Below are 27709 nucleotides of genomic sequence, written 5' to 3'. Positions count from 1 at the left end.
CTCTCCTTTGATTCCATTAAAGTTCATTTGTCAGCTGTGAGTTGAGGATTTGAGCTGTTTCTCTCACAGGTGAAGAACACAGATCCTTCCTGGAATCATTCTTGAAGCAGAGTTCCTGCTTGTAACTGTCATTGTGTTATTAAAGTGAAAGCCACAGCTAACGGTGTGGAGGCTGCAGAGCAGAAACCCACACAGCCCGTCTGCTGCAGGAGAGCAAGTTTGGATACAGTCAGTTTGTGCTTCACTCACACGGGTTGTTGTTGATCACACAATGAAAGTAGAATCAAACTCTTCATCTTCAAATCTTTATTGTTCACACAAACACAACTACACTGTTTGACATTTGAAAATCAAACAAAAACTTGTGATAAAAATATTCCTGATGGTTTTTGTTACTACAATAAAAGTCACAATAAGCACAAAAAGAATTCTAACTCAGAGCAACAATACATGTAAAGATGTATTTATTTCAGACGATCTTCTAACTGTTGAAGAAAAAGGCAAAATAAGCACAACACATCATAACTAACATTTGTGATCAAAGTGATGAATGAGATGAATTGATGAGATGTGATGGTGAGAAAAGGCGAGCAGGAAACAGTCAGTCAGCATGTGTGCAGTTGGTGGACGCTCCCTTGTTTGTGAGCATCATCAGCAGAGAGAGTCCACAGCAGTACACCAGACTCTTCACTATCAGCACTGTGTACAGCAGGCAGAGCAGCTTCACCCTGCACTGAGACTGGAAGGACACTGAAGGACAGACAGACACAAAGAGACAGACAGACAGTCGGGTTATTCCTCTCAGATCAAGGAGAAAAAGTCCAAATAGAAACAGTCACAGCTTCTTCTTCAAGTGGATGAATTGATGTAGTGTTTGTGTCCACTTGGGGGCAGAAGAACTCCACAAGCAGCTAACAAACTGATCTCTGACATATTATGGTCTGTCTGCTGTTTGGTGCTGAGCAGCTAGTGTACAGTGGCTTTATCAGAGCTTGTTGGATGAAGATTTGATCAATTAGTGCAACTTTAAGAGCCTAAACTTGTTCCAGCTGCCTCATTGGACATTGGAGCTGTCCATGCAGAGAGGCAGCAGGTGATCTTACAGTCAGCTGGCTGCAGAGCTGGCAGGTCTGCTGGCTCTCTCTCTGGAGGACAGGAGGCTGCTGGAGCTGGAAGCTCTGAAACAGAAAAGGAGTCAAATGTTTGGAGCTGCAGTGAGAAATGTCAGTCCTCTGCTGCTCTGCTCTCTTTGACAGCATCTCCACATGAAGCTGAATCACTGCTGAACACAGTCACCAAGCCTTCATTACCTTGTTGTGTTCGGGCCTCCACTGTGCCCCCCTCGTGCTTCACCCAGCAGCTGTATTTATATGTGTCAGAATGGCTCCCATCAACCATCCTGATGGCAATGGTGCGTCCCGCCTCTCTGAGCTCCAGCTGCTCTCCCTCAGCAGGGGGCAGCTCCTCCGCTTCTCCGCCGTTCTTCTTCTGTCTTTTCCAGGAGAACTGGACCAGAGGAGGAAACATGGCTGAGGCCACACACAGCAGGGAGCTGTTCCCCTCCAGGTGGGCTCTGGATGCTGCTGGGTACACGCTCACCACGGGCTTCACTACCTGCTCATCTGAAGTTTGACAGCAGCAACAAGCAGCACAGACACACATTCACACAGTCAGCAGCAGCTTCCAGCACTGCACTGCATTCAGTCTGATCCTGGAAACTACATGGACTCTGATCACTAAACTACTCATCAGCACAAAGTTCACTACATACACTGGATTCAGCTTCATATCAAACACAGTCATCACCTCATGTCATCATGGCTCACATGAGGAACACTCAGCATGGTTTTAAAGTCAAATTAAATTCATTTCAGTTTAATTCGTCATGTGTTTGCTTTTTATTGTTTTATAGAAATTTAGTTCAGTCCAATTTTAAAATATTTCCATTTGTCTTGATACAAGTGAAAATGTATTTTCCATATTAGTCCTTAGACACGAGTTCTAACAGAGATCCTCTTCTGTATAAAAATGCAATAATCTTAATTCATAATATTTCGCACTAACAAGGAAATAAAAAGTAATTCCACATAATTCAATTCATCCAAAAAAATTCACATTCTTGTCATGTATAATACAATTTATTTTAAAGACCATATGTTGTTTTTTCTTTAATTCTTTTAGTTCAAAAATTGGAAGAAAACTACTTTGATAAATGAGTTACAGCTAAGGCGAGCCGTGTGGAGGGAGAGAAGAACCCAAAGATGTAGGCGCTGACTCAGATGAGAAGAGTGCGCTTTATTGACACTGGGTGAAAATGCAGAGTAACACAGAGGCGGCAAGGACAGGAACTAACTACAAAAACCTGACAGCATGACGCGCAGGATGATGTGCGGGATAATGCTAGGGTGAAACACAAAATAACACATCGAGGTAACACAGACGGACCAGTGACGAACTCAAGAAAACACACTATAAATACATATAGGGAAATAAGGAAACTGCACACAAGAGCGAGACACGGCTGAACCAAACTGACATGACGAGACAAGGAGGATGCAACTAAATACACTGACATAAGACACAGACCTTCGCCATAAGATATGAAACCCAACACACATGCAAAGACACAGACGCAGAGACAATGGCTTTAAAGAAAGACCTGACTGAAATAGACACAGAAACAGATCAAAGAGTAACATGAGGGGCAAGTGGAAAAAATGTCATGTCATCACGACTCACACGTGGAACACTCAACATGTTTTTACATGCTGAAATAAAATGTATTTCTTCAACCTTTCCTTGGTGTTATATCAAACTATAATGTATCACAAATGTAAATAAATATACATTTTTTTAATACCACTGAAATGATGTATCTCATCTTACAATAAATAACATACTTCTTTCACAAACTTCATGATTCTGAAGTATTTTATTACAATTATGACAATAGCAGAACATCAGTTATTTGATTTTCCTACAATTTTGAATATATGTTAATGTATCATTGAACACATTTAAATGCAATTAATCTGAAACTTATAGTAGAGTAATACGAATTTCTTAATCCGTGTTTATGATAAAATATCTAAAGAATGTTAAATTATTTTACAAAGTTGTGTTTTCTGCCAAATTTTTTTTTTTTTGCCATTTGCGATTAACACATCAAACAAGAAAGAAATACTGAAAGACTGTAACAATCTCATATTTTATACTGTATTGTTTAATCACATTTTACACAAATTTTAAATGTCTCTGATTATTTTTTATGACAATTAATATATTCATATATCTTTTAAAAAAAGACTGTTTGAACCAAGAAAATGTCTCTTTGACAGTTATCATAACCATGTCTACATTTTCACTTCAGCATTATTTATATTTACAAATTTACTACTACAATATTAATTTTAACATCAAATATGATTTTGTGTTGAAAAACCAGCAGATGGTGCAGAATTACTGAGATGATCAAATCCTACACAACAATGTCATATTTATCCTAAATTTATCTGTCATATCATTTCTGAGTTTTCTAATCAGTATCTGTTTTTATAATTCTATTTACCTTTTTGAAGCAGCTACATGAATGTTTGACTATTAAAAAATATTTGTTCCTCAACATAAAGCAAATATTTCCTGAAACCATATTTGTTGTTATCTATATTAATTTAATTTTAACATCAAATATGATCTTGTGTTAAAAACCAGCAGAATCACTGAGAGGATCAAATCCTAAATATTTGTAACATCACTAATATTTGCAGAAATAAAGAATAACTTTAGTTGTTCAGTGAGATTTCAACATGTTTTCAGAGATTATTGAGCTTTTCTTATGTAACAATGGCTGCAGATGAATTCTCTACTAATGATGAAAAACTAACATGTAAAGCCTGAAGCAGCACAAACTGACTTTAAACACATTTTCAGCTTCTACAATAAAACAACTGAAGGAAAATAAATGTTTGTTCTTACCTGTTACAGACAGTTTAGTTCCAGAGCCAAAGATGTAGTAGCCATATCCTCCCACAGTGAGACAGACTGCTACAAAAACCTGTCTGCTGTTGAACGTGTCAGCTGAGGTGAATGAGTCCAAATGAGGAAGCAGGATCATATTTCAGCTCCATGATGTGTTTCTCTAATGTTCATATCAACATGACTGTCTCTTCTTCTCTTTTCTTTTAGCCACACTAGCAGCACGGCTCTGATGTTAATGTCAGTCTGTTGGTCAGTCCACTACTTTAGTCCACATGAAAACAGAAAATCACTATATAAGCACCAGTCCATTTATCCCATCAATGATGCACCACTACAATGAAACATGCTGCTGATAGTATCATGGTTTGGCCCATCTGGCTCACCATCATTAATCACACAATCAAGTTTGAATTCTAGCAGCAAATTGTAAAGAAAACTATCAGAACATCTGTCTGTGAACTGAATCTCAGGAGAAAGTGTGTGTCTGGCTCGGACTCTCTCTTCAGGCAGATCCGCCATCTTTTGTTCAACAAACTTTCCTCTGTTGTGTCTACACCTGATACAACGAGAGATGATTTTCCTGGCAGCAGAATTTGCATTTAGTATCCAGTATTTTTGTCTCAGTTTTCACAGCATGTGTGCTCTTCCTGCATGTCCCAACCTTTGATGGATATGGCGTAAAATCAGTGTTGACACATGCATATCCATCCATCCATCCATTCGCTTCCGCTTCTCCTTTTCAGGGTCGCGGGGGGCGCTGGAGCCTATCCCAGCTGTCATAGGGCGAGAGGCGGGGTACACCCAGGACAGGTCGCCAGTCTGTCGCAGGACACATGCATATCTTTTGTCAAAATTGCAGGATGCTTTACTTCCATAGTCGTGGCTGCTTTATTCAATCGGCCACCCACTCAGAGGATTCCTGCATCCAACACTGGATCAAGTTTGTAGAGACAACTTCCCTTGGAGACTCCTTTCAGGCCATTGCTGATTAAAGCCATTTCAGTTTTAAATATCTGTTGTTGTGCATATTGAATAATAGCTCGTTCTGTCTTTGCTACATATTCTGGAGTCATATTTCCTTTCTTCAAAGTGGTCTTAAACCATTCCATTCTTATCTCCACTTCTTTCTGACTTTCCAGATCAATCTTATTCAAACCTGCGCCAGCAACACCAAGGCCTCTTTCAGCTTTAAAAGCCAGGCTACAGAGATTTTAAGTTTTGCACAAGACGAGAAGTAATGGATAAGATAATTGGTAGGATTTTGTAATTCCTTCACAATGACATTCATTGTCAGGTCCTTTTTGACCTCTGGGTCATCTGCAGAAATTACACTATATTCCACATCCAGTTTAGGCCATTCCTTTTCTGACTTACAGAGAAATTCTGGCCCTTTTATCCATCTCCTACATTTGAGGAAATCCTCAGCTCTCATGCCTCTGGATGTATCATCTGCAGGATTCTCCTTGGAAGAAACGTATCTCCACTGATTCACATCTGTTGCTTCTCGATTGACAGCAATTCTGTTTGCAACAAAAGTATTAAATCTTCCAGTTTCATTGGAGATGTATTTCAGTACTGTTGTATTATCAGTCCAAAAAACAGATTCTTCCAACCTTACCTGCAGCTCTTTTTGCAGAAGCATATTCACTCGAAAGGCAAGAACTGCAGCCGTCACTTCCAGCCTGGGAATTGTAGTTTGCTTGAGAGGAGCAACTCTAGCTTCTCCCAGGATAAAAGCAACATGTGCGAGGTTATTCTTTTCCAACTTTAAATATGACACTGTTCCATAACCATCTTGACTTGCATCAGAAAAATGATGAAGTTGTGCCTTATCTGGTCTTCCAAAGCAACTTGGTTTAATGCAACGTTCCACTTTGAACTTTGAAATCAGCTGGAGATCCTCCAGCCAATCACGCCACGCTGGGAAAGAGAGTGGGGAATAACTTCATCCCACTTCCAATTTTGTCTGCAAAGCTCTTGTAGCAACAGTTTAGCTGGCATACTGAAGGGAGACAAGATTCCCAAAGGATCATACAGTGAGCTGACCACAGACAAAATGCCCCTTCTTGTTGTTGGACGGTCCAGCAGGAAGGTTCTGAACCAGAACTTGTCTGTTTCTATGCACCACTGTAAACCCAGTGCTCTCTCCTGGAAGCTGATCTGTGTCCAAATCCAGAGCCTTAATTTCCTTTGCTCTTCTTTCCTCTGGGATGGACATGAGTGTTAGGTTTTGTATTGTTAATTGTCATTTATGCTTAGAAATATTTAACCATATATGCTTAGAGGTGCATAATCGATTGTGTAGTGATAGGATATGTGATCTTTAACAGGCTGCAAAGGCTTGGTGTGTATTCCACACTGGAATGCACACCTACATCCTGGGAGCATAAGAAGAGGTCGTACCTTGTCTTATTGTTTTATGGTAGGATAAACGTGGCTATATCTGTTTTAGGCTAAGTGCCTCTTGTTTAGATGAACTGTTGGACTTCCAGACCAGCAGGTTTAGGGAAGTTATTTGTGGGGTCACACTCTGACCCCCCACACACACACACACACACACAAAGGCAAGGTACTCTTTGTGTGTATGTAGACGTCATATGTTAATGAACCTATGCATATTCATGTAACCTCAATAAAAGAGCAGTGTTACGGGGGAACGGACGAGAGCAACTGGGGTCAAGCGAAGGAACGGCGTTTGTCCGGTTCTCTCCCGTGCATGAGAAACATGAAGAACTTTGCCTACTTCGTGTCTTGCTTGCTGTGTAATTATATTGTCTTCAACGTTCCAGCGAATAGGTTCAAGCTACAAACCTATCATTAATTGGTCCTTCGAGAGCCGGAGCCCTGGAATCGACATTCACCGAGGGGAGAAGAGGCACGCTGAAAGACTGACGTCAGCCAGGAAGTTCCTGTAGTAAAGTCCCGAGACGTGAGAATTTGTCATCGGGCCGGTGGATTAGCTGTCTGTTTTCTCTCCTCCATGAATGACGATCGGCGGGATTCGAGGCTATATTACACGCCAAGCAACGCCGAGTAAGTTGAGAGAGCGACTCTATAACCGCAGAACTGGGTTAGTGTCCCGAAAAAGAGGTTTTGGTAAAATTGCCCAAGGGCCCAAGCGTCCGGTGAGTGTCCGGTTTTGAAATCGCCCTGGGTTTGTGTCCCGAGCGTCCCTTTATTGGGCTTTGTCGCGCGACTGGGTGAGGGTCCCAGAATTGGGTGAGGGTCCCGAAAGATTGGGTTGGTGTCCCGAGCGGTCCGGTGCGAGTCCGGATTAGGCCTATTTTGTGTTGTTGTTGTTGTGTTTGAGTGTGTTTGTGTGAGTGGGTGCGGAGCAGAACACGTGGTCTGTGACACCGGCTGTTGTTGTTATCATGGGTTCCTAAGCAACCAAGAGTGTGTCAGAGGGTGACAGATGTTTATGCTGGACTTTAAATAAAAGAGAGCGACGGCTCCTTAGCTGCGCGGGTTCACGCGAGCACGGTCGCGCGGGTTTCACGCGGACCTGAGCCGTGCGGTTAATCGCAGGCTTATAAATGGAAGAGATTCAAATGTCAGAAGTTTTCAGAAAACACACCAGCCTTGAAGAGCGTGTGGAGAAGGCCAGCCCACATCAGCAGCACTTAAGATATGCTCTGGTGAATGGCTTTCCCCCACCCCTTGCTGACACAAAATGTTTATTCTTTAGCTTGCCCTGATCGACAACAGCCTGTGTGCCAGACCATAGATTTAATTGAGGTGGATAGTTGTTAAAAGTAACCTGCATTAAGCTTAGGGTTGCTCAAATTCAGTACAATGACATATGAGATGAAGTAAAATAGGCAAATATTTAAACTAATGAAGTGCATAGAGGCACTTGACCTGTGTGAAAGACTGTCGTCTTATTATGAGCCATTGTTGAGATATAGACCACACCTGTGAAAACAACTAATATGCTGAACCCTGTATGAAACATCTAAAGGTACATGATGGAGAAGCTGAATTGAATATGAAAGTGCAAGTCTTTGCCACTGTGGGCAAAGCACGCGACCATTGTGTGAGGTTGCGTTGCGGTCTCTTCTGAGCTGATGAGCAAGTTACACATCATCAGATCGAGAGCTGTCTGAGAACTCCTCAAAGAGAGGGAAACAGAACTATGATAACTGTGATAACTGGAGTGTACAACGTTTCTGTGAGCAGTTTTCTTGCATCTTGACTCATGTGTGTAGAGTGTTCATAGCATCAGCATCATGTTTCTGTTTATTTGTTTTGTTGGGTTGAAAATAATTAAATAAATGTGTGATCATGCCTATGGATCACCATGGCACATATCACCAGCCATATGATTTATTTATGCAGATGAAAAAGTGAGTGTGAATGTGTCTGACGTCACAGTGTTTTTGTGCGCTGTGTAAAAGTAATTGCCTCTTATTGTGAGAGCGGTGATTCTGCAGGTCACCAGCTATTGTAAAGAAAAAAAAAGAGTGAAAAAGAGAAAGAATTTATATTGTAGATGAAAAAAATCATAGGAAAAAGGTTTTGTGTTGATCAGCCAAGAACAACCACAATTTCATTTTCTGCTTTTAAGAAAGGATTGTTCACAAAAACACAGAGAGAGAGAGTGAGATGTGTGTGGTTAAGCAGTGATGATAATAATGAAAATGTCTTAGTTTGTTAGTCTGTCACTTTCAGGTGAAAAGCAGACCTGAATCAATTTTCCACATGCAGCGGTCGGAAGAAAGTTATAATTTAACATCATTGGAAACATGCAGGCCAAGTTTCTGGCTAACTTATTTACAGTACCATGTGTCTCTCAACCTCACAAGCAAGCTCTCAACCTCACAAGCGAGCTCTCACTCCTCCCTGAAGACAAGGAATGCAGCTTCAAAGAGCAATAACATGGCAGATAAAGAGACAGCAGCAAAGTCCTGAGCAAAGAGTCCCAACAAGCAGCAGCAGTGTGGACAAACAGCATCAGAGAAGAAGAGCAAACCCATCATCCTGCCTGATCGGATGAATGGCACTGTGTTTACAACAAGCTGCAAATTCACTGTGCATGTGAAGAAAACGTTTGAGGAGAACTGAGGAGACTGTTGGAGTTTGACATTTGCCACCTTTGGAGTAAAATGGCAAGAAGAGACAGTGGAACACAGGACGAAGCTGAAGGAGAACTGCCGGCTATTGGACTGTTGAAGTGGGAGAGGACACAGAGTGAGAGGACAACAGAGTGAGAAGACTAGGTGAGAACACATAGGAATTATTTAATGTGGGAAATCAAAATTTGGGTTAGCAAACCTGGGAAAACAAAACTGACTGCTTAAGTTGGAAAATTGTGAAGGAGTCTGAAACACTGCAAAAAAGAAACATACAAAATCACACACACAAGCAGAACATGCATTAACCCTACTAACACTTCCAAGCACAAGAGAGCTTATGAAGATTAGACAACATCTTAAGCATGTGAGTCTGTTTATCATCTTGTCCAAGTCACCTCGTGTGACGCAAAGACCAGTGGACTCATAGCACATTAGTTAAGAAATGATCAAATAATAGCAGAGAAGTGTGTAGGAAAGGCAGCTTTAAGAACATGCCCTGCTGGATATGCAGCTCCACAGACATGCATTAAACCTGCCTAATAACACAAACACACATGCAATGAAGATCAGCTTGTTATCTTTCATCAGTGTTAAAATAGTGTCAATTTAGCAGACACTTGTTATCAAATGCTGAATTTATCCAATGCAAAAAAAAGACTCTCTGGGTTGCAGGACAACAGTTTAACTTTTGTGGGAAAAAAGATTCTGGTTTGACCAACCAGTGATCAGACAATAAATTTAGTCGTTGATATAGTAAACTGAGAGATGCTTGCTGCTTGATTGATGCAGCACAAGTGATTTACTGTATGAGGGAAATTCTATTTTTGTGATACTATTTTGAACATGTTTTTCTGTTGTCCTGTCAACTTAGTGGGTTAATAGCTGATATGCAAATTAGTTGATCGGTTTTAGATTAATGAAAGGTGACTGAATTCTAGCACGAGTGAATGAGGTGTGTTGGAGTTGTTGTGTGTTGAGTGGAGACTCTAAAACACTGAGTTTCCTGTTTTGATGTGCGAGTGAATCCTGTATCTAGATACACAACTCTGAATACGTCAGAACAAACTTCCTTTGTGAAGTGCATGACAGCATGTCACATGTTTTATGATGATGGGAAAAAGGAAAACTGAATAAAATCTGTGGCCTAAATGAGTGAAGAGCACAGACCTGGGGATTACACTCATAGCTAATAGGACATTAGGGTTATGTTGTGTGTTGTGCAGCTGATGGTTGGCTTGGAGTGAATCTAGCTGATGATTTTTCTTTTGTTGTGAAGTTGAGCCTGCCGATTAGTATGATGGCATGATGAACCATGCTAATGGTATGATTTACCCTCCTGAGATGAGGAGTTTGTGTCATGACTTAACAAGGCCTTTTTATTTTGATACTTTCACAGTGCACTGAAAGTTTTGTTCGATAATCTGTCGTTTGAGCAGATCTGCACGATTAGAACAGAAAGCGCTGTACGACACGTCGTCGAGGAAATTGTTACAAGTGAGCTTCTCCACATTAAAATGGGCTCAGGAGAAAGCCACTTATTTGGGACAATTAGAAAGTAAGTTCCTGTCCAAAAAGGATTCAGCGATGTAATCCGAACTAAAGTTCTTCTTTTTCTTTTGAAATGACGTCATTTTACTGAGAGTGGAAACTAAATGCGACGATGGTTTCCACTATCAGCAAAGAAAGAAAGAATGTATGAATGAATGAATGAAAGAGGAAAAAAAACTGACTGACTGGTAAAAGCTGACAAAAGCTGACAAGACTTTACTGATGTAACACGACTGTGTGAAGTTAACCCCACCTGACAAAGGTGCAGATGAATCTATGTGTGTTTCCTTTTACAGGAGCAGAAGATGACAGCAACATTCGAGGTTGCGTGATGGTTTTAATAATAATAATAATAATTAATTTAAGTGCCACTTTCTGTGTCTGTGCATCTACCAGGGGTGTTATTCACTACCTTGTGTTGCTCACAGAGGAAACTGTGAGAAAGTGTGTATACATCTGCGCAGCGCTAACATTTACATTTCTTTTCTACAGCATTACAGTTCTTCATGTGGTTTGATCACGTGATTTATACCAGGACAACTGGTTGATGTTTTTTCCTACTACAGGATTTCTGGGTTTATGTGTGAAGAAACTGTATTTATAGGTTATGAGTGGTGATGCTGTTGCACTGTGTTGATGGGAAAATGTGAAGGTTACTTTGATAATGTGAATAACATGTGAGAAATTTCCTGTGTTGAAAACTAGTGTCACTTCTTTCCACAGCTATGGATGGTTAACTTTATGGTCTTTTTATGGCACCTCTGGAACCTGTCGACCTGCGTCTGACCACCGTCTGACCATAATCAATGTGTGTTGCTAATGTTTGTTTTTCTAAGAGTACATGTAGAGGATTCAGAAGAAGCGGACAAGTGACATGAGAAAAACAAATGAGAGATGCAGCGTTTATGGAATAGTTTAATATGGAGCTCATTTGCTGGCCACTTTTGAGCCCATAGTAATATATGAGTGGAGTGACTTTGCTTAAGAGAAGTCACTGATTACATTAATGTTAACTGAGTACATGGGATGATCCATGTCTGAGGCGACTTATGGTAATAATTGTAGTTTACTGATTTGAGAAAACCTGCACATGACACTTGTCTTGCTGATGTTGAATGCTTTTTACTCTTATGATACAATTGTTTACAAGTGTGAAGTTTAATTTCACTTCCAGATTTTGCTTTCCAGGCCACGATGGTGTGTATGCAGGCTCCTGGCAGAGCCAGGTGTTAAGCAAACTTAATATGCAAAACACGCTAACATCTTTTATTGCAGGGTTACGGAGCTACTCCAGAGGAGATGCTCTGATGTTGCCTGGGACATGATCTAGCTAACCTTTTTCTTTAAGACAGGGATCCAGGTTTGATGAGTTGACTCATGGGAGTGTCCATGCGTCAAGAGGAGGGGTCCAGGATTAACATTAAACAATGTTTTCTATTATTGTTGCAGTGATTTGTGTGATTAACAGTTTATTTACAAGTATTAAACCTATGCAAGTGGTGCATCCAGGTTCAGATGAGGCTTTGATGGCCTATAAGTGAAGTTCACTGAACTAAAGAATGTGGTTTGATTGTTGACATGCTCTCCAAATAGAAGTTTTTCTTCCTAGCAAGGAAATAAAGGTGCAGCATTCTGCTGAAAGGGATCTCCTGAGAAATCTTCAGAGGCCCAGTAAGAAACAAGAACGATTCCAGGCATCGCTGACAGCCCAGGCAGTGGTTGAGGTCAAAGGTCGAGCTGTTTGGGGCCCATCATGAGACCAGACTTTGGAGCCACAGCAAGGACCATGAAACTGCGTTGGAATGAGAGCTGTGCCAAAAGGGCTTTCCAGAGGCCAACAGAGGAGGTTGTGGACAACAGACGGGCACCTGAAGGATGAGGGGAGCGTGCCAAGCTCCATCGACAACGCAGAGGGAGTCTAAGGATGACATCATGATTCTGTGAAAGCACAGGAACCAGAAGCTATGGTGGTGATGACAGCAGTTTCCTATGAACATCACCTAATGCTGTGTCACTATACTGTGCATACGATGACACTCTGAAGGCTGCTGGGATCATAACAGCAATAAGATAACTGGACCCAGCAACCTTTCCACAGAGGGGTTTTTCTGCAGAGCGTGGACAGTGGAGGAGTCATTAGTATCCCCCTCGCAGGACGAAGGCCTGAAGTGAGGTAATGGGGGTTGGTAGAGGCCATAAAACTAGAGTGCTGAAGAGGTCTGCAGCTTTGGAGATAGCTGAGACCCATGTTGACAAACAACAAAACCAACTGGTATGTTTGAAAGTCTATTCTACATACATTTGGACTCTGGTCCTATGGACAGTGATGGAAACAAGCGGAAGAGACATTCATGACGCCCTGCAGAACTCAAACCACTCTGCAGAGAGACATGTGATTTGCACACCCGGAGGAAGCACCACCAAGCTGAGATGTTTTTGAAAATGGTACTTTCTTATTTCAACTATTACATTAACAATTTATTTGTTTGCTTGTAGGATGCAGTTTGCCATTGGATGAGATCAATGAGGAATGGGATAACTGCTAATACATTTGTTAAACTGTGTGATAGGATGTGTGATCTTTAACAGGCTGCAAAGGCTTGGTGTGTATTCCACACTGGAATGCACACCTACATCCTGGGAGCATAAGAAGAGGTCGTACCTTGTCTTATTGTTTTATGGTAGGATAAACGTGGCTATATCTGTTTTAGGCTAAGTGCCTCTTGTTTAGATGAACTGTTGGACTTCCAGACCAGCAGGTTTAGGGAAGTTATTTGTGGGGTCACACTCTGACCCCCCCCCCCCCCCCCCCCCCCCCCCCCCCCCCCACACACACACACACACACACAAAGGCAAGGTACTCTTTGTGTGTATGTAGACGTCATATGTTAATGAACCTATGTGTAACCCAGTTCCTAAAATCATCTCAAACAGAAAGAGAAGAAAAATTAAAACATTTAATGTTCATTGTTCTGTTCTTACTGTCCCGGTTAATGAAAGTGAAATGAGATCAAAATAATTATTTAAACATAGAAGGGATGCAGATTATATATGATATGCTCTGGTCAAACAAGGGTTAAGTTTCTCAGAGGGTTGATGAGCTCTGATGAGAGCCTATTGTTTTACTCCACTCCTCACATGTCAGCCAATCGGTGAAGCTCTAGGCAGCTCTTGTCCCTCCTTAGTACCAGCTCCCAAGTTTTCAGTCTCTTGCTTCTACAGCCGAACAGAGCAGACGGACTAAAACTTTTGTTATCGGTAAGCTGGAGAAATTAACCTCTAACGAGTTAAAAGAAATACCATCTAAACTGATATTTTTCACAAATTATGTATTTGCACTTGTTGTTGTCAAGGGCAGAGCGAAACCGGAGGGTTTACTGAGCTGTGGCTCCATGTAAATGCTGAGCATCCACTCGACGGCGGTAAGCTAAATGTGGCTAATCAGACACGTGATGTGCGGAGTGTGGGTACAGTTGTTCGATGTCTCTGAAACGCTGTTGTTATGCTAGTTAGATCGTTAACTAAGTCATTAACATGTGAAAAGCTGTAAATGGTTAAAGCAGTTAAAAATAACTTTATGAGAGATAATTGTAATCAGACTTTATCCTGCTTCCTGTTTAAATTTTGATGTCAATCAGTTGTTTTACAATACTCAGTATTGAACACTTGGAGGTAATTTTTAGTGTATTTCCACTTGTACTGGTAGGCCTATGGTACAAGCGGGATTAAGCACGTCTATTTTAATACTCCTATTTGTGGACTGAGTCCTTGTGTTTACGTGTTATTGAAATTGATTATTTGCACTTTGTTCAATTTCTGATAAGCATTTGCATATTATTCCATTTCTTAAAAGGGGTAATATACTTATTTATTTGTGATTAGATATATATGTACAGTGAGTTATTTTGATCGATGTAATTAATGTTTACAATGAAAGTGAATTATATGGTGACTATAATTCCTGAATGTTTAAAACCTTGTAGATAATCTTTAATGTTACTGCAGGTTACAAATAATTGAACCTTGATACTGTGAAATTTTGGATATTGATACTTTAACCTTTGAAACTTGATATTTTAATGTTGTACAACATGACTGAACTGATGATGATTGAATTGATGATAGCTGATCTGAATAGTAGTTACTGCACTGTGACACTACTTTAGTTTAATTTGTGAGAGTTATCCTTAAAGGGCACGTGACATATATTTGGCCATTGTTTATAGGTCAGGTTTTTATATGGGACGAATCCAAAGACCAGGTCAGCGATTCCAGAACCCAGAGTGTTCCAGTGTTCACTGGATGGCGAGCCAACCCAAGATCCTAGGAGACGATATACATGTACACGCACACTCATTTGCACATTGATGGACTACAATCCTCTACTGTACAAGTAGTACGGTAGGACAGACAATCACACACACACTCCTTGTCAGACGAATTCTACGGGCCCCACCGGTACCATTTGGACTTAAAAAAGACTAATTCTTTTACTTGTGCACAATTTTATTTAATTCTATTTTTTTTTTGCTACTTTGGGGGAAATTTTTATACTTGACATTCTGTTAAAACCTGTTGTAATACTGTGTTGTTTACAAATTTCTTTTACAAGGCTTAACATCACTAAAGTACTTTTAAAGCCACATAACTGTGTTTGTCTGGTTTCTCTGCCATTCGTGTACCAGAGCTCTAAGAGTCGTTCTCAGTCTTCTGACACTAGCCCAAATTGCTTATTACTTTGGTAATAATCCATCGGTACTTTATGTAACTCCACGTAAGTGCTACAAAAGTGGCGAGCCAGCCAGGAGCTCTTTGGTGCATGAATATCAGCAGTGAAACCTCCTTAAAGTGTGTATTGTCATTGAAACATCTTTTGCTATTGCCACAAGATGGATTTTGTATTGAGCTCAGGTATCAAAGTCCCCAATGCAGTAATTGTTAGTGGTACACTCAATTCATCGGATGATGAAGGGGTTCTTGACTTTTTGAAGCAGTATGGTACCTTTAGAGCCGTCCCAGTTGTAGATCCAAACTCAGAATTTTTCAAAAACCTGATCGTCGAGTACCGAAGTGGTAACGCCATTGATGCCTTAACTGATCTTTTGCCATACACATATGAAGTTGAAGGGAAGCCCGGTGTAAAATACCATGTAAGAGCTCTCTCCAGCGTTTACACTGCCAAGGTGGGTGGCAGTGCTACTAAGTCCTACTTAGATGAAATAAAGCAGGTGGCAAAACTGAGTGGCAAAAGTTTTGAAGAGGTACTGAAGTCGATGATGACAGAGATCAGTGAAATCATTGGGAGTTCAGAGATCGATGATGAATGTATGCTCTCCTCCATGCAAGTTGATGATCCAGACAGGGAGAACCAGCTTCACCCCTCTCTTGAAACTTCTGAGATTGCACGCCAGCAGTTTTCTGAAGATCCACCCCAGGTAGGATTGATTCAAGGTGGTGCGGAGCCACACCTACCTGTTGATTTCAAAAAGAGCCCATTTAGTGCGGCAAACAGTTTCAACCCACCTGAAATTCAGAAAGTCATTGTGGAACACATCGTGAAGAAAGATGACTTGATTGCACATTCATATTCTCCAATGAGACTCCGGTCATTCTCTGGCAGGATCCCCAGACCCAGCGGTGAGACAGATTATGACACATGGCGTTCACATGTCGAACTTCTCAGGAAAGACCCTGCCATGTCTGAACTTCAAAAATCTAGAAAGATCTTTGAGAGCTTGTTGTCCCCTGCAGCTGACATTGTCAACAGACTGAGCCCAGAAGCTACACCTGAGACTTACCTTCAGTTGTTGGATGCAGCTTTTGGAACAGTGGAAGATGGAGAGGAGCTTTTCGCCCAATTCATGAACACTCTTCAGGATCCTGGTGAAAAGGCCTCTGCGTACCTCTGCCGTCTTCAGGGCGCATTGAACCTTACTCTGAAGAGGGGAGGAGTCTCTGCTGGGGATGCCGATAAACACATTCTCAAGCAGTTTTGTCGTGGATGTTGGGACCACACCTTGCTCTCAGATCTTAATCTTGAAAACAAGAAAAGCCAACCCCCAACATTCTCAGAACTTCTATTAATGCTCCGGACAGAAGAAGATAGACTGGCAGCTAAAGCTACACGGATGAAGAAACACCTTGGCTCAACCCGGCAGCGGGTTGTGGCGCACTGTCAAAAGACTTGCACCTGTAGTGAGCTACAGGCAGTGACTCAATCTGATTCTGACCCGTTGACAGATCTGAGGAAGCAAGTTGCATCCCTACAGAGTCAGCTTACTAATTTGATGGCAAAGAAACAGAAGAAAAGCTCGAAGCCTAAGGACAAGGCCGAGTGTGATTTACGTGAGATGGCTATGGCAACACCTAGCATCAAGGTCACAAGTGCGAAGCCTGCCAACTTGCGGCAGAGCACCCAGCCAAAACCATGGTACTGCTTCAAGTGTGGTCAGGATGGCCACATCTCAGCAAGTTGCAGTAATGACCCAGACCCCACTCTTGTCGCTGATAAGAGGAAGCAATTGAGAGAGAAGCGTCGCATTTGGGAGATGCAAAACACTCCATCTGCTGACCAGGATTTTTAGACGCAGTCTCAGTTGTGGGGCAAACTGGGACTGAAGCAGGTCAACATCGTCCCGCTAAATCTGGAAGTCAAGCTAAACCAAGAGCACAGGCCACTTTGAGGCAATCCCATGTTGGAGAACAACCTTTCAGACTACCTAAGAGGCTCATAGGCACAAAGAGTACAGGTCAAGTCACGATCAAAGGTAAGGTGTGCAGTTGTCTCCTTGACACAGGTTCTCAAGTGACCACTGTCACCAAGTCCTACTATGACCAGTATTTGTCTGAGCAACAGATAGAGCCACTACATGACCTTCTGGAGGTTGAAGGGGCCAATGGGCAGCTTGTACCTTACCTGGGTTATGTTGAGATTGGAATCACCTTTCCTAAAGACTTTCTTGGTGCTGAACTAGAAGTCAAAACGCTAGCTCTAGTAGTCCCAGACACCGGGACATTAACGAAGTCTTGTGTATTGATAGGAACAAACACTCTTGATGTAGTGTATGAAATGTACAGAGAGGCAAACCCAGAGGGCTACCATCCCATTCCTCATGGGTACAGAACCGTACTCAAAGTACTGGAGTTGCGGCAAAAGCAAGGTTCAGATGAAAACGTTGGATTAGTGAGGATGCGTGGCAAGGATGAAGTGAACGTCCCAGCTGGGAAAACAGTTGTTCTTGAGGGGACAGTATCAATCAAGGAATTTTACACTGAGAGATCTGCCCTGTTGGAATATCCTTCAGTATCTTCCCTGCCTGGGGGGCTTTTGGTGCAAACCTGTCTCCTTGACTTGCCAAATAACCAGTTGTGCAAGCTACCTGTAGTAGTTTCCAATGAGTCAGAGCATGACATTACCATCCCAGCAAAGAGTGTGATTGCAGAACTCAGTGCAATACAGACTGTCCTATCTCACAACCAAATTGTGAGTGAGCCATCAGAGTGTGAACCATCCAGGACCTCTAGTGTGACATTTGACTTTGCCGACTCTCCCATCCCTTCTGACTGGAAAGACCGCATTACTCAAAAGCTGAGCAGTATGCCAGAGGTCTTCGCCCAGACTGATCTGGATTTTGGAAGGACGGACAAGGTCAAACACCACATTAAGCTATCAGATGAGACACCATTCAAACACAGAGCCCGACCGATTCACCCGCACGACATAGAGGCTGTTCGAAAGCATTTGCAAGAGCTTCTCGCAACTGGAGTAATCCGCGAGAGCGAGTCCCCATTCTCTTCGCCAATTGTTGTGGTCAGGAAGAAGAACGGTCAGGTACGTCTGTGTGTTGACTACCGTAAGTTAAACTTACAAACAGTGAAAGATGCATACGCCCTCCCAAGACTGGATGACACCTTCACCGCACTCTCAGGTTCCAAGTGGTTCAGTACACTCGATCTTAAATCCGGCTATTATCAGATCGAAGTTGCAGAGAGTGACAAGCCCAAGACTGCCTTTGTCTGTCCACTAGGTTTCTGGGAGTTCAACCGTATGCCACAGGGAGTGACAAACGCGCCAAGTACTTTTCAGAGGCTTATGGAGAGATGCATGGGAGACATAAATCTGAAGGAAGTTGTTGTTTTCCTGGATGATCTCATAGTTTTCTCGAAAACCCTTGAGGAGCATGAAGCCAGACTCATGAAAGTCCTGGAACGCTTAAAGGAGTATGGCTTAAAGCTGTCCCCCGAGAAGTGCAAGTTCTTCCAGTCCTCAGTTCGGTACTTGGGGCATGTTGTTTCTCAACACGGAGTAGAAACTGACCCAGAAAAGACAGCCACACTTAAAACTTGGCCAGTCCCTCAGAACCTTAAGGAGCTGAGATCCTTCCTTGGGTTCTGTGGATATTACAGACGGTTTGTTAAAGGCTACTCAAGTATTGTGAAACCGCTGAACGATCTAACGTCCGGTTATCCACCACTGAGGAAGCATTGCAAATCAAAAGGGAGGAGTAATCAGTATCATGATCCAAAGGAGCCGTTTTATGGACGGTGGACCCCTGCATGCCAGAAAGCATTTGAGACTATCATTGACAAGCTAACGTCGCCTCCAGTCCTGGCCTTTGCTGACCCAAAGCTGCCTTACATCCTTCATACGGATGCGAGCACTACGGGCCTTGGAGCAGCCTTATACCAGGAGCAGGAGGGACAGCTGCGGGTTATCGCCTATGCGAGTAGAGGTTTGTCAAGTAGTGAGTCCCGCTATCCAGCACATAAGCTCGAGTTTTTGGCTTTAAAGTGGGCTGTAACAGAGAAGCTGAGTGACTACCTCTATGGCAATCAGTTCACCGTTGTCACAGACTCAAACCCTCTGACCTACATCCTCACCTCAGCAAAACTCGATGCAACCAGTTACAGGTGGTTGGCGTCCCTCTCTACCTTCAATTTCAGACTCCAGTATCGTTCTGGAAAACAAAATGGAGATGCCGATGGACTCTCGCGTCGTCCTCATGGCAGGCTACCTGATGACCTTACATCTCAAAAAGAGAGAGACCGGATATGCCAGTTCGCAAAACAACATCTGTCAGATCCAGACAATATTGACTCAGTCGATCAGGACGTTGTTCATGCTATCTGTGAGAGACAGTTTGTTTATCATTCAACCACCTCTGAAGCTTTGGGTGATGATGCAGGTATAACCCTTGTCGAAAGTCTTGCCATTTCTGGAGATGCTATACCTGACAGCTTTGAGCAGGAAGAAACATTGGGAGGCTTACACATCATTCCCCACCTGTCACCGGCAGATCTCAGAGACAGCCAGAGATCTGATCGGTGCATCAGACATGTTATTACCCAGATGGAGAGTGGGGAGAAACCCCCTCCCACATTGAGGAAAGAACTTCCAGACGTAGTCCTGTTGCTGAGAGAGTTGAACAGGTTCGAGCTGTGCAATGACATTCTCTACAGAACACGAAGAGAAGGCGGTAATGAACATTACCAGTTGGTCTTACCTGAAGACCTGCGAGAGTCTGTGTTGACAAGCCTACATGACAATATGGGTCATATGGGAATAGAGCGCACACTCGATCTGGTCAGAGCCAGGTTCTATTGGCCAAGAATGTCCTCAGATGTGGAGAAAAAGATAAAGACCTGCCACAGGTGTGTGCGCAGGAAAACGTTACCTGAGAAGGCTGCACCTTTGGTGAATATCATGACGACAAGACCCCTCGAGCTAGTCTGCATGGATTTCCTATCCATTGAACCAGACAGCAGTAATGTGAAAGATGTTCTTGTCATCACAGATCATTTTACTAAATATGCAGTCGCTATCCCAACATCGAACCAAAAAGCTCGGACTGTCGCAAAGTGTCTGTGGGACCATTTCATAGTACACTATGGCATTCCTGAAAAATTACACAGCGATCAAGGGCCTGATTTTGAGTCTCAGTTGATCAAGGGGCTGTGTGAAGTAGCAGGCATACAGAAGATTCGGACTACGCCGTACCACCCCAGGGGCAACCCGGTGGAGCGTTTTAACCGAACACTCTTAAGTATGCTTGGAACTCTGGAGAACAAAGACAAGTCACATTGGAAGGATTTTGTAAAGCCTTTAGTTCATGCGTACAACTGTACCAAGAACGAGGTAACTGGATTCACACCGTATGAGCTGATGTTTGGGCGTCAGCCACGGTTGCCTGTCGATTTGGCTTTCGGTTTACCTGTGAGAGAACAACAAAACAAGTCACACTCCCAATATGTTAAGGACCTCAAATCCCATCTTGAGGAGAGCTATAGAATAGCTACACGGAGTGCTGCAAAGGTAGCCGAAAGGAACAAAACCAGATTTGACAAACATGTGACCACATCTACCTTGGAAATCGGGGACCGAGTGCTGGTCAGGAACATACGCATTCGAGGAAAACACAAACTCGCCGATAAATGGGAGCAGACCGTCCATGTGGTGGTGAAACGAGCTGGAGACCTCCCTGTCTACACCGTTAAACCAGAGGGCGGGGATGGCCCCATACGCACCCTACACAGAGACCTCTTACTCCCTTGTGGGTTCCTCTCTGCAGCCAAGGAAGTGAAACCTGAACAACCAGAACCCAAGAAAAGGCCCAGAACGCGACGGACCACTCAGAAAGACAATGAAAGAGCAGATCACCCCTCGGACGAGGATGATATTGTTTCAGTCCACTGGTTTGCAGATAGATCAGTGCCAAATGACTCGGCGTACATTGTCAAGCGAGATCTTCTGCTGACCCATAAATCAAGTCTTGGTCAAGATGATGTGACTGCAGATCAAGACAAGTTGGCTGGTAATGCTCCAGCTTGTGCAGACACCATCTCCGATGTTGTTCCAGCCAGTCATGCTGACCATACCCAACCTTATGACAATCAGATTGCGAGTTATGGAGAAGCCTTGTATGGGGAAGACTTAGCCGGAAATGACGAACCTGAAAAGGAAAGAGACTTACCCGGAAATGACGAACCTGAAAAGGAAAGAGACTTACCTTCTACGGATCGCCCTGACATGAGGGATGAACAAATCCTACTTCTTTCGGACATGTTAGGGAGTGATGAGGAAGGAGAGGACTTGATATTTGACAGGGAAACAGTAAACAAAGAGAGAGATGAACAAACAAGCAAAGAAATTCCTGTTCGAAGATCAGAAAGAAGTCGCCAGCCACCAAAAAGGCTAGACTATGCTGAATTGGGAAATCCCCTTGTCACTGTGGTCAAATCATTATTTCAGGGTTTAACCACAGCTTTCATTGACTCTTTAAATGCTAAAGCTGAATTATTGTTCTTAGATGATGCAGTTCACAGTAGACATGCAAAGGGACTTGCATGAATTCAAGAGGGGAGGGTGTAACCCAGTTCCTAAAATCATCTCAAACAGAAAGAGAAGAAAAATTAAAACATTTAATGTTCATTGTTCTGTTCTTACTGTCCCGGTTAATGAAAGTGAAATGAGATCAAAATAATTATTTAAACATAGAAGGGATGCAGATTATATATGATATGCTCTGGTCAAACAAGGGTTAAGTTTCTCAGAGGGTTGATGAGCTCTGATGAGAGCCTATTGTTTTACTCCACTCCTCACATGTCAGCCAATCGGTGAAGCTCTAGGCAGCTCTTGTCCCTCCTTAGTACCAGCTCCCAAGTTTTCAGTCTCTTGCTTCTACAGCCGAACAGAGCAGACGGACTAAAACTTTTGTTATCGGTAAGCTGGAGAAATTAACCTCTAACGAGTTAAAAGAAATACCATCTAAACTGATATTTTTCACAAATTATGTATTTGCACTTGTTGTTGTCAAGGGCAGAGCGAAACCGGAGGGTTTACTGAGCTGTGGCTCCATGTAAATGCTGAGCATCCACTCGACGGCGGTAAGCTAAATGTGGCTAATCAGACACGTGATGTGCGGAGTGTGGGTACAGTTGTTCGATGTCTCTGAAACGCTGTTGTTATGCTAGTTAGATCGTTAACTAAGTCATTAACATGTGAAAAGCTGTAAATGGTTAAAGCAGTTAAAAATAACTTTATGAGAGATAATTGTAATCAGACTTTATCCTGCTTCCTGTTTAAATTTTGATGTCAATCAGTTGTTTTACAATACTCAGTATTGAACACTTGGAGGTAATTTTTAGTGTATTTCCACTTGTACTGGTAGGCCTATGGTACAAGCGGGATTAAGCACGTCTATTTTAATACTCCTATTTGTGGACTGAGTCCTTGTGTTTACGTGTTATTGAAATTGATTATTTGCACTTTGTTCAATTTCTGATAAGCATTTGCATATTATTCCATTTCTTAAAAGGGGTAATATACTTATTTATTTGTGATTAGATATATATGTACAGTGAGTTATTTTGATCGATGTAATTAATGTTTACAATGAAAGTGAATTATATGGTGACTATAATTCCTGAATGTTTAAAACCTTGTAGATAATCTTTAATGTTACTGCAGGTTACAAATAATTGAACCTTGATACTGTGAAATTTTGGATATTGATACTTTAACCTTTGAAACTTGATATTTTAATGTTGTACAACATGACTGAACTGATGATGATTGAATTGATGATAGCTGATCTGAATAGTAGTTACTGCACTGTGACACTACTTTAGTTTAATTTGTGAGAGTTATCCTTAAAGGGCACGTGACATATATTTGGCCATTGTTTATAGGTCAGGTTTTTATATGGGACGAATCCAAAGACCAGGTCAGCGATTCCAGAACCCAGAGTGTTCCAGTGTTCACTGGATGGCGAGCCAACCCAAGATCCTAGGAGACGATATACATGTACACGCACACTCATTTGCACATTGATGGACTACAATCCTCTACTGTACAAGTAGTACGGTAGGACAGACAATCACACACACACTCCTTGTCAGACGAATTCTACGGGCCCCACCGGTACCATTTGGACTTAAAAAAGACTAATTCTTTTACTTGTGCACAATTTTATTTAATTCTATTTTTTTTTTGCTACTTTGGGGGAAATTTTTATACTTGACATTCTGTTAAAACCTGTTGTAATACTGTGTTGTTTACAAATTTCTTTTACAAGGCTTAACATCACTAAAGTACTTTTAAAGCCACATAACTGTGTTTGTCTGGTTTCTCTGCCATTCGTGTACCAGAGCTCTAAGAGTCGTTCTCAGTCTTCTGACACTAGCCCAAATTGCTTATTACTTTGGTAATAATCCATCGGTACTTTATGTAACTCCACGTAAGTGCTACATATGCATATTCATGTAACCTCAATAAAAGAGCAGTGTTACGGGGGAACGGACGAGAGCAACTGGGGTCAAGCGAAGGAACGGCGTTTGTCCGGTTCTCTCCCGTGCACGAGAAACATGAAGAACTTTGCCTACTTCGTGTCTTGCTTGCTGTGTAATTATATTGTCTTCAACGTTCCAGCGAATAGGTTCAAGCTACAAACCTATCAATGAGCACTGTGCGACTGTTGCTGATCCATTTTGAAAGCTTAAATCCTCCTTTGGCGCAGATATCTGTCAGCCTCTTCACCATGTGCACTGCCTCCTCTTCTGAAGCAACAGATTTCAAACAATCATCCACATAAAAGTTTCTTTTGACTGTATCAACCACTTCAGCTGGAAACTGTTGTGCATTGTCATCTGCAGTTCTCTGTAGAGCATAATTTGCACAGCTTGGCGAAGATACTGCTCCAAACAAATGTACCTTCATCCTGTATTCCTGCGCCAACCATGTAGTGTCGCCATGTTGCCACCACAGGAAACGGAGAACGTTGACGTGTTTTTCTGAGACGTGAGCTTGTGAGCTCGGCATATCCTTGTTCAAGCATGTTGTTTACACATTCAGTGTATTCATTCTTATAATGAGCATCCTTTTCAAATCTCCGTCTGAGACTCTGGAGACGCTGCTCGGTGACACAGAGGTTATTGGGCAAGCTGGGACCTTCTCTCCTGAAAGGCAAATCCATGTGATAATGATTTCCAATAAGTTTTATTGAACTACTAACAATATCCATGAAACACAGATCATCTCTGGACATTTCAGTCTGCTCCTCTGAGGATCTTTCATTAAAATCATGATTGTACTGTTTAATCAACATTTCTTCAAGACGCTCAACAGATATTGGCTGTTACAGCAGTGCAGTTGTTTTTCCTTCCAGTGTTACTTCCAGTGCGCAGGGGGCCATTTATGACCCAGCCAACTGTTGTTTTTACAGCATAAGGTCCACCCTCCACACTGTTTATCACCTTCCATGGCTCTAAAACATTGGAAGCATCAGTGCCTATCAGTAGCTCCACCTCTGCATCAATGTTGTGAAGTTTAACAGGTTGAAGATGAGGCCACTGATCAATGTCGCCTTGCTGGGGAATATTGACTGTAGAAACTGGCATGGTCCTTTGAGTCAACACTTTTATTTGATACAGATCTTGCATTTAAAAGAGCTAATTTAACTCTCCTTCCATCCATGGTAGCAGGTTGGATATGCAGTAATTGCAAGTTGTTTAATTTCTCCACCTCCCATCGTATCCTGTCAGCATGGCAACCAATAAAACTGCATCAGGTGTGCATGGTGTGATGACGTCGGCTAAACAGGAAGAAGGCAGGGCTGTTTGAGGGCAGCTTCCCAGAGCGCGTGCCACGTACATGTCCACGTCCCCGGCGCCCCTTTCAGAATATATTATATTGAATATATATATATATATATATATATATATATATAGAAGGAGCTGTCCCGTCCCTGCAAAAATCTGTTCCAACCTGTGCAATCAGGCAGGTTCTGCAGCATCTGCGCAAGGACAGAGGGACTCGAGAGGAGCTTCTATCCCCAAACTAAACCAGAACATGGAAGGCTTTAAAAGCAAATTAAATCATTTTAAAATGAATTCTAAAATGAATGGGCAGCCAGTGAAGTCAAGCTGAAATGGTGGAAATGTGCTCAAACTTTAGAGAGCCAGTTAAAAGACGAGTCGCAGCATTTCGTGGCCTCTGTGGATGAGGAATGTATGAAGCACTGGCTCCTATATAAAGTGCATTACAGTAATCCAGCTAATGCTAACAAAGGTGTTGACAACTGTCTCAAAGAGCTGCAGTGAAAGAATTGCTTTATTTAAGCCAGCTGCATGAGCTGAAAGAAGCCTGACTTTATGACGGCCTTAATCTGAGTCCACTTTGACTCCAAGGTTTGTGACAGTTGGCTTATTGTGCTGGGCCAAGGTATCTAAATATACATTGGGGATCTCAGTGGGGCTACCAAAAACCATCACCTCAGTCTTTTTGTCATTGAATTTTAATCCAGTGCCCACTGAAAATGGTTTGGATAAACTAGAATCGTATTTATTGTCTTCTATTTCAAACAAACCACTGGCACAACCAGGTCAAGGCGGCCATGACCTGCTGGGTTTGGACAACTCGGGAACCCATTGATTAGTCTGCTGACTTAGCTTCAGGATACAACAAGCAATTCTTCTTGGCTTCTGGTTTGTCCAGCAGATATCTGGACAAAGACTTCAATTTCTTGTTATTGCTCATTGTTTATGAAAACAGAGAATTTAAAAACAACTGAATAAAAAGTCATGTCTGGATTATATTTGATGATGTGATGCATTTTCAGCAGATGGACTCTTTTGTTCTCCTCACAGACTGTTTTCCTGCATGCAACCAAAGCTGCATGTAATTAGTCAGAAACACAAACAGAGAGCAGAAATCTTGTCCTTTTATTCCAGATTTGACATATTCAGATGCAAAATCTATTTTTTACTATCAGAGAGAAAAGAAGGTGACAGAAAGATGAGGCACCGTGACTGATTCATCCTCTATAAACATCCACAGGAAACTGATGGAAATGTGTCCAACAACATCAGCGTCCTAATGAGCCGCTGCTAGAAGGACAAGATCCTGACCTGACATCAGTCCAAGTGTCTGGTTAAATGTACTGAAAGGTGTTAAACAACAAGTGCTGCTGGAAGAGTTTTCATGAAGAGAACATTAACACTGTGAATGAGGGATGGACTTTGACTCAGTTTGACACAATCTGTTTTTCTTTCACTTTGAATAAATGTTTTTGTGGGACTGAGGATACATTTGTTTACATTTGGAAGTTTGATGTCATCTGTTCCTCTTGTTTCTGTCTTAAAACAGGATGAAAAATCTGTTTAAACAGAAATAAATCGAATTGAATTTCTGACAGCAGTAAATAAAAATGGTCCCTGAGCTCAGTATGTTTGTGACTCTGAGATGGAGGTGAAACATGTGAAGCTGGGCTGTGGTTTACTGCTCTCTTCCTGTCACAGACACTGTTTGACATCTGTTCATCTGTTGGTTTTTGTTCAGGCTGCAGGGATCATTTCTCACTGTGGAGATCATACTTCCAACAGTTACAGTAGTAGGTGGCTGAATGATCACGTTTAACTTTATTTATCTTCAACTCACAGCTGTTCTGTGTATTCATGGATGAGAAATCATCTTTCTGAGGATGACCGTAACCTTTGTTAAGCGTGCAGCTACCTCTCTTAGGCATATACCCAATCACTCTGAATGTTCCTCTTTCTTTCTTTTGATACCACCATACTTCATTGACAACACACTGTTCAGTCCCTCCACAGCTGAAGGAGACACTTTGTCCAACTCTCCTGGTCAATGTTAAATCGTCCTGAATCAGCTGTTCTGCTGCCATGGTAACCAGTGCTGTAGAGACACAGACAGATAGATGAAGGTTAGTGTGACAGTGTTTGTTACAGGTTGACTTTGTTGGCTCCTGATTGGCTGGAAACACTCACCTGAACACAGACAGCACAGAGCAGCAGCTGGGAGGAAAAGCATTTTGTGCAGTGGTGTTTCCTCTGGTGAACCTGGGGAGAAGTGGCGCTCTGATGCAGCTGAGGCCAAACAAGGACGAGCTGTGAGATCAGACGAGGGCCACGTGGTTTCTAACAGGTCCTCAAAGCTCCCATCAGCCCCTGCGGCCCACAGATAAGACTGCTGCTGCTGATTGACAGCTCAGCTGAAGCTGCTGTGGTTTCATCGTCTTCATTTCAATCTGACAGCAGATCCAAAAATCTGGGTCACATGATGCACAAACACTCAGAAACATTCATGTTGCTGTGAA

At 42.2% G+C, this 27709-nt stretch overlaps 1 protein-coding gene and 1 long non-coding RNA gene across 2 annotated transcripts; one reads left to right on the top strand and one right to left on the bottom strand.

The window, feature by feature from the left end:
* Positions 1–291: 291 nt before the first annotated feature.
* On the bottom strand, positions 292–27600 carry LOC106676804 (immunoglobulin lambda-1 light chain-like). The gene is made up of 7 exons (XM_076876717.1): positions 27381–27600; positions 26977–27288; positions 20092–20112; positions 3976–4023; positions 1311–1622; positions 1104–1178; positions 292–750 (listed from the first exon to the last, which is right to left on the bottom strand). The coding sequence occupies exons 1-7, from the start codon at positions 27421–27423 to the stop codon at positions 602–604; spliced, it is 960 nt and encodes a 319-aa protein (XP_076732832.1). The 5' UTR covers positions 27424–27600; the 3' UTR covers positions 292–601.
* On the top strand, positions 13509–15905 carry LOC143413520 (uncharacterized). Its single transcript, XR_013094118.1, has 3 exons — positions 13509–13859; positions 13955–14023; positions 14828–15905. It is a non-coding gene; the product is annotated as an uncharacterized LOC143413520 (long non-coding RNA).
* Positions 27601–27709: the final 109 nt, after the last annotated feature.

Source organism: Maylandia zebra, linkage group LG18 (genome assembly GCF_041146795.1).
Source record: "Maylandia zebra isolate NMK-2024a linkage group LG18, Mzebra_GT3a, whole genome shotgun sequence".
In the NCBI taxonomy this organism is placed as follows: Eukaryota; Metazoa; Chordata; class Actinopteri; order Cichliformes; family Cichlidae; genus Maylandia; species Maylandia zebra.
This window is presented reverse-complemented; position numbering and strand designations above follow the sequence as displayed.